This window comes from Montipora capricornis, chromosome 7 (assembly GCF_036669925.1).
Source record: "Montipora capricornis isolate CH-2021 chromosome 7, ASM3666992v2, whole genome shotgun sequence".
NCBI lineage: Eukaryota > Metazoa > Cnidaria > Anthozoa > Scleractinia > Acroporidae > Montipora > Montipora capricornis.
The window spans coordinates 18,757,015-18,764,514 of record NC_090889.1 but is presented as its reverse complement, the minus strand read 5'-3'; the positions used below and the strand labels follow the sequence as shown (position 1 = coordinate 18,764,514).

At 39.6% G+C, this 7,500-nt stretch overlaps 1 protein-coding gene across 1 annotated transcript in view; it reads right to left on the bottom strand.

Annotated features, from left to right (window-relative positions):
* The window catches only part of LOC138056360 (putative beta-lactamase-like 1), a 3,384-nt gene extending 379 nt beyond the window's left edge, over positions 1 to 3,005 (bottom strand). The window contains exons 1-2 of the mRNA XM_068902143.1: positions 381 to 3,005; positions 1 to 235 (exon numbers count right to left, since the gene is read on the bottom strand). The exon at positions 1 to 235 is cut by the window's left edge and continues 379 nt beyond it. Coding sequence (XP_068758244.1) covers positions 835 to 2,523 — 1,689 coding nt within the window. The 5' untranslated portion in view covers positions 2,524 to 3,005 and the 3' untranslated portion in view covers positions 1 to 235; positions 381 to 834. The remainder of the gene's footprint in view (positions 236 to 380) is intronic.
* Between the last annotated feature and the right edge of the window lie 4,495 nt (positions 3,006 to 7,500).

The following is a 7,500-nucleotide window of genomic DNA, read 5'->3' as shown; positions in this document are numbered from 1 at the left end:
ATAGCCGTGGGCCTAGTTTTGTTCCCTGAGGGACCCCAGAGGGCACTGAACCCCACTGGGAGTAACAGCCTTCAGATAGTTTGATCCTTTGGGAACGATTAGAAAGAAAATCTATGATCCACTTGATAATTCTTGTGGGCAGATTTAACCTGCCCAATTTCTCTACAAGTACTCTATGATCCATAAAGTCGAAGGCTTTTCTATAATAAAAGAGAATTTCCGAGATCATGTCTGCCTCCTCTTCAAAGCGAGTCTACGTGCGAAATTTTTGTTATGGAAATAAGTCCTACTTTACATAAGAATGAAAACTAATTTTCTTAAGAAAAGCTTCGCACTTAGACTCGCTTTGAAGAGGAGGCAGACATGAATTCAGACATGGCCTATTGGACAACCCTCCTGACTTGCTTATCCACTGCAAAACATTGCCTCTTTTAAATTTTAAATTCTCTATATTACAATGATATTCCTGCGAGTGAATATAGAGTGGTAAAGTGATGACGTCACAAAAACTAAATTTATGAAATTATGGGATTTACTGTGATATTCTGAAAGTACATGATGAAGAATGGCCTCTTGCCAAAAATCAGTATAATGTTGCAATATGCAATATGACTGCATACAAATCCTTATAATTTTATCTTTGTATGGAGTTACTGGAGCATGGAAGGGCTAATATCTTACCCCCAAACTGCAATAAGATGCTGATTTTTCGCAAATGGCCATTCTTCATCATGCACTTTCTGAAGATCTTAATGAATCCCATAATTTCATAATTTCAAATATTTGTGACGTCACACTTTACCACTCTATGTCTCATTCTATGTTTTGCTTTATTTACGGTTGAACTCGACTTGCAGTAAGTAGAGACCCTGGAAGCTCGAATCCCGGCGACAGGTCGTCTTCATTAAATGGGAGAAAATGAAGATCTTCGAACTGCCCCAGTCTTTTTCGTCGACACGAAAATGAAGGTTTCGTAAAGCGTGCTTGGAATATCAGTCTTTTTCCAATGTAATGAGCCTCAAACTGCTTTAATTTGGTATCAAAATAATATGACACCTCGAGAAAGTTCTTCTTTCCCACAACTTGAGCAAACGTTGTCTGTTGTGTTCTCGCCAGGGGGTCGGTTCTTGTCAACGTGTAGTTCCCAATGTAAGGCTCCGAGTCGATTGGAAATTGTGATAAGTCTTCCAACTCGATAAGAGTTTCATTCAGTGCCGGGAGAAGTATATTAAAGATATCCCAATTACGAGGTCTCCTTAGTAAAAAATCCTTTGAACTTATCATCAAGCTCATACCAACTTGAAGCTCTGGAACAACTGCGAACGAAGTCACGTACGAATCTATCGCCCCTCCTTTACTCCGGACCAGGTAATTCTCCTGAAATTCCATTTCCCAGGGACTTCCCCAGAGAGTTACTCCATCGGGGGCAATACTCATAGGGTACATCATCTCCCAAAGGGACCCTGGTAGAAAGAGGGTTTGTTTGGACGGTTGGATAAACATCATCCCAAGCTTAACCATATCCTCCGAAGTGGAGTACATCTGGCCAGTCGGGGCTAACCAGTAGATATCCATAAATGACATCCGCGTTCCATTAGGATGATGCGGATAAGCTAGGTTTTCAAGTAGGTCTTGGGTGATATTGAAGCCACTCTTCGTCATATTCAAGGGCTGCAAAATGTGCTGGGTTACCCATTCCTCAAAGGTTTGATTGTTTAAAAGTTTCTCAGAAAGCAATCTCGCAAGTAAAGTGTAACCAACGTTGCTGTAAGATGGCATTGTTCCAGGCGGCAATACGAGACTGCGATTTTTCAATGCTTCGAGTTGATTTTGGGTCGTGGCGTTGGCGCAGGTGTAGAAACAAGGTGCCTCTCGAGGAAGACCAGACATCTGACTAGCAATCTGCCTTATGGTGATATTCCTCGCCGTGAAAGGATTTTGAATGTGAAAATCTGGGTAATATTTACTTAAAGGGTCATCAAGCGAGTCAATCAATCCGTCTTCGTAAAATTTGTACACCATCAAAACCACGAAAAGCTTGGTGATGCTGCCAATCCTGTACACTGTTTTCTCATTGGGCATATTTTCGGTCCTGTAGGTCTTGCTTCCAAAATGCTCGCTTAATAGGACGCGGTCTTGATAAAACAGGTTAAGTGATATCGCAGGAAGCTGAGCCGTTTGGTTGACAGCCGACTCAACTAGATCTTTAATCTTATCCAGAGCTCTCGTGAGATTCCCAGGAATGGAGTCTGGCAGGGGAAGGGGGCTGGGCTGTCGAGCGCACGGAATGAAAACCTTCGGCGGATCAGTCTTGCTAGCGCTCGTTAGTATTCCACCATTCTTCTCATTGTCGTTTTGCTTGGAGGTGCATTGTTTGTTGTCTTTTAAGACCTGCCAAATCAGCAAGGCTGTAACCACAGCAGCGACAATGAAAGTCACAGTAGTAATTGCTTGCCATATTCTTACAGCTCGCGAATTCTTGAATGTGATGGACTCGATGACCAGATTTTCAACACTCGCCATGATAGCGTTGGAAAAGTGAAACTGCAGTTATGCTAAGTAGATTCGTCTTTTTTCCTCTGTGGTCTTTGTGGTAATATAAAGCCGAGACGTGTTTCGAAATAAATGACGCACTTCGTTGCGTTTGCGAAATCACTGGGCTCACGAATGCCTGGCTAAGAATGTGGGCGTTAATAGGTGAACACGAGAGGAGCGAATTTCAAGGATTATGTCCTTGTGTCACGTCCTTAAACAAAAATATTATAATACTATAGTGAGACCCACTTGTGCATAACAATGCCGTGTCACATACGACAGTAACGATGACATAGCTACATCCATAGCGTTTTACTATAAGCAAGCGGATTCCGGTTGCGACAGAAATTTAGAACCATTTGCTTTCGAACACCTCTTGAAAGTTTCTCCTCCGTTCTTAATTATAACTTGATCGAATTCCATCAACTAACACTTCTACTTATATGCTATATTTCTGAGGACAATCGTTGCGTGGGTTGTGTTTACTTAGCTGGGAAATATTGAAAAGAGCTTTGAATAAATATTCTACAGGCCAAACGGCACCTGCTCAATGACCTACTGATAACATAATAAAATAAGTCCATAAATAATTTTTTAAAACAGTCTTTCGTTTTGGAGTCAAGCTTTAAGTTTGGAAAATGGCAGGTGTGCTGAAGTTGAAAATAAGTTCAATCAAGTTTGTTTGTAATTGAATGAGGAGCTCTTAGGAGAAAAAGTCGTCTCGTTAAAAAGGATCCTAGCAGCTGGCAATGGGGGTTTTTAATATCGACTCCGATTCCCAAAGCTGAAATGCGACCAATGAATAGTTAAGCTGTAATGACATGCTCAATTCTCCGGAGAGAAATAATTTTCTGGCAAAATTTTGAGGCTATGAAAGGAAAATAAAATAGGGGGCCAACTTTATATGTACCCGACACTTTATAATTTATTCAATATATATTCACGACTATCTTAGTCGTACTATCGCATATCCTTTATGTGTCCAATTTGCCGAGAGAAATATTTTTCTGGCAAAATGCAGAGGTTATAAAAGAAAAATAAAATAGAAGCTAACATTTTAATCAAGTATCCAATACAGACTATCGACACAATATTCAATACATATTCAGGACTATCTCGTCAGTACCGTTGCCGCATATTCTTTCTCCGTCCACAAATATCGTTAAAAGCATTTTTACATCAACATTTTCTTTGAGATGTTTTTAATCCACACTTCTTTCTTATCTGTGACCCTGCTCTGCTATTTTTTAGAAGCTTAAAAATGAGTGACGATAAGCCGTCTAATGTCTTGAGTGATAAGGAAATGAAGGTCCGTTCGATTAAGTGCAGTCCATTTAATGACACATTCATTTTCTTCGATTCATCTGATTCAGTCCTTTCCATCTTTTTCCTGTCACGTTAGGGTTCTTTTTTAGAGTTTTAGGGTTAGAGTTTATTTTTAGGGTTCATCCGCTTAATGAAACAGTTGTTGCATTCATTTAATTCCCGTTACTCATCAAATTCCTTAAAAGTTTCATGCCAGTTTAAGACATTTTAATTTTTCTCTAAATATGAATGTTTCAATATTACACCCTACTTGCTCTTGGTACAAGAATGAAATGAGATCTGTTACAAAGATGATTTATTATTTATCAAGAGGTGATGGACTCTTGTATTTACTTCTTGTAATTTGCGTTACCTATTACCATTTCCTTTCTTGATTCACTTATTCCATCTTCCTCTAATTAGAAGAGCATGCATCAGTGCTGTCTGTTCCTCCAGGCCCTTTTTCTGACTCCGTATGATCATTATTATTATTATATTATCATTATCATATTGGCACCTTAGGATATGGCATTCAGTCAGAGGGAAAACCGCATCATTACAGACGATTCTCTTCGTCTGCCTTTCAACCGCGCGGTATCAAGAACGAAATAAATATACTCTGAAATATGCATGCCATCATAACAAGATTTTAATAAATCGGAAATGCTCGGTACAGGCATTGATTGGCACATTATGAATGTACTATTTTGGGGATTTCTTTTCCAAGCAAAGGCATCAAGAATCACGCTGCCGCGGACGTTTAGCTCTGCAAACTGGTAGAGGAAATGACAATTCAAATGATTTGAAACTTCAACCCGGCAGTAGCACGCAATTAACCCATAAAATCCTTCTTATGGAACCCTGGGGCGACAGTGCGTCAATTACAAACCATATGAAGACATTTTCTTCGAGAGACCGATTGCCTTTTAATGGCTGGCCTCTGTCATGCAAATGTAACCTGCGTATTGACTGCTAAATTGTGTATTCTCATCAGCTAAACCACAAGAAGAATGATGTTTGCCCACTCATGTTGTTATTGGATTAACGGCTAACTAGTACTGTTTTTTGTTGTGAAATGACAAGGACTTCAGACACTCAAGCCTTTCGTTATCTTTTTAAAGTCAAATATTAATTTATCGTGTATATCTGTGTTGGAACAAAGTCAGTTAACATCTTTCTGAAATTTTAAGGGGGTGGCTCTTAACTACCAAACCGTTGCTATGGACCGTTTCAAACAATCATTTCTCGAGTCCCTTTAGCTCTACAGTTACCAAGTGTGTCCTTTTTAACATTAGTTTGTCTGGATCGTCCCACAACCATATTTGGTAAATTACGTCACCAAAACAGAAAATGCCTAAAAACTCAGCGAGTTAACTATTTTTCACAATTTTTAACGCAACAGTACGAGATCAGTATAACAAAAAGCTGTAGCATGGATCATGAAAAAAAAAAAGGTATTTCTAAAAAAGTTATGACGTCATGAGGCCCTCCTTAACTACACTTTTCGAAATATCGGTTCCATTTTTTGGACAAATAGAAATTCCATGCTACAGTTTAAGAAAAATGATGGGACAGTTCCCAACCGGAAAAAAAAAACCCGCCACTTCTATTCGTTTCCTGAGAGTTTGTACATGTTTTCCCTGAAACGCACAGCAGAGGACTGGGACTAGATGCGCATGCGCATGCTGATTGAAGTGATGTCAGATTTTCATTGAAAAAGTTGCTTTATAGAACCATCCATGCAATCGTTTTGTAGGGCAGTTGACTAAAACGACTCCTTAGCAACCATTGCTATTCTGTAGTTAAGTGCCGCTCCACTTAATGGGTATTTTTAAAGAGGTTGTGTCACCGATCGACATTTAGCCATATGGCCATATTCAGCGACTGCATGGGAACAGGCAGCTAAATCAATAGAAACGTAAAAATAAGTACTTACAACATTATAGGAAGGTTTGAATAAAACATCAAATACAGAAGGAGGCAGGAATGGGCAAAGCTGAAGAAGATTTTAATCGGAGTTTTTGAACGCTGTTCAGCCTAACTGTTTTTTAAGAGTTGAACTGTTGTTTTTTTTTTAAAGTAATTTTGTGGGTTAAGGCAGGAGCTCATCAAGCGGAGCCTCCATCTCCACTAATTCCTTGAGTCAACCCTTTCCGGAGTAAATTTACTTTTAGGAACAGGTTTTTCCCTCGAAAAGTATCATAATTCCCTTGACGCTGAGATAGCTCTGTTTTGATTGGCTTTTACAACAGTGAGCGTGCTGAATCTCCCAAGGGAAGCGTTCTATAAATAAATCTACTGGAGAAAGGGTTGAGTCCAAGGCCAAGTATGGGCGATAGAGGCTCCTCTTAATGAGCTCCTGAATAACGTTGAGTTGCAGATCGATTAGGGGAGAATCAACCTCGTTCCCAGGGTCTCTCTTCTCTGCATCCATTGTCGTTCCCTAGGAACGAGGTTGGGGGCGAATAACAAAATGAGCGGAAGACCTTAGACAGCAATGACCAGAACCAGGTTGCTGACCAGCGGTTTTCGTTAAAACAATGGTTTGCTGGGGTGCTCAGTCTCGCGGGCTCAGAAAACCTTGTTGTGGTCATTGTTATTTAAGGTTTTTCAAAATGAACTGCACTGCCGTGACATATCCCATTTAAAGCACGAGTAAAGGACGTTTTCCGCGCAGTTTCCTACTATTTTGAAATATTTCATTGTTTTCACGTGACGTCAATGTCACTATGTTGGTGGACGAAAATTAGCTCCTTTCGTTCGTCTGCACCAGCAATAGACCTTTCTCGCTTGTACATTTTGTTTTCTTTTCCCAATACAGATCATGTGATAATACTCAGGAGGTTTGGTCCTGTCTTTTGCTCATTAAAAAGAGTGCATGCAGGCATATTCATGCTTGCATGCGCTCTTTTTAATGACCAAAACAAAGGACCAATCCTCCCGAGTATTATCACATGATTTGTATTGGGAAAACAAAATGTACAAGGAAAAAGGTCTATTGTACATTGCAGCAATGTCATCTGTGTCTAAAAATTGGTTGCAAATCAACTATTTCCAAAACCGACCATTTGCTTTCGTGCAGCAGAAAGACCATATCAAAAGAAATATTTCGTGAACCTTGATTTTTAATAGGATTGGCATATCTTGCTTCCTTCTAACCATGTTAACCGGGTTACGAAAATAATCTCTTACAAGCAGGAAAGCGATAAAAGGCTTGTCTGATAAGTTTTTATGCAAGGGCCAGCTGAACAACAGTAGATCTTGGGAGATCTCAGCAGCAAATAATTGGTGGTCTAGCAACAAAACGATGCAAGGCTGGCTGTACCTGTGAGGATTTATATTTTTTATTCTCCCAATATTTCAAGCCGTGCCTGACGAAATATTCGAACAAGAAAAAAAACCATATATATAAATTTAACGAGAATTACAAGTAAACGAGGCTTTTGTATCACTGAGTCAGGAAAAGTCCGGAAGAAAGAAATATTTCCAAAGAGACACTTATGACGCATAGCGCTTGGGCTTAAGAGGAAAATATTGACCCAAGCCATAACTGGAGTTTTTCAATGTGTGGAACGACATTCATTGATTTAATATAGAAAATTTCACAAAAAGCATAAAAAGAATACTTCTTTGGATCGGCGAAGAGCTTGCCACATCAAG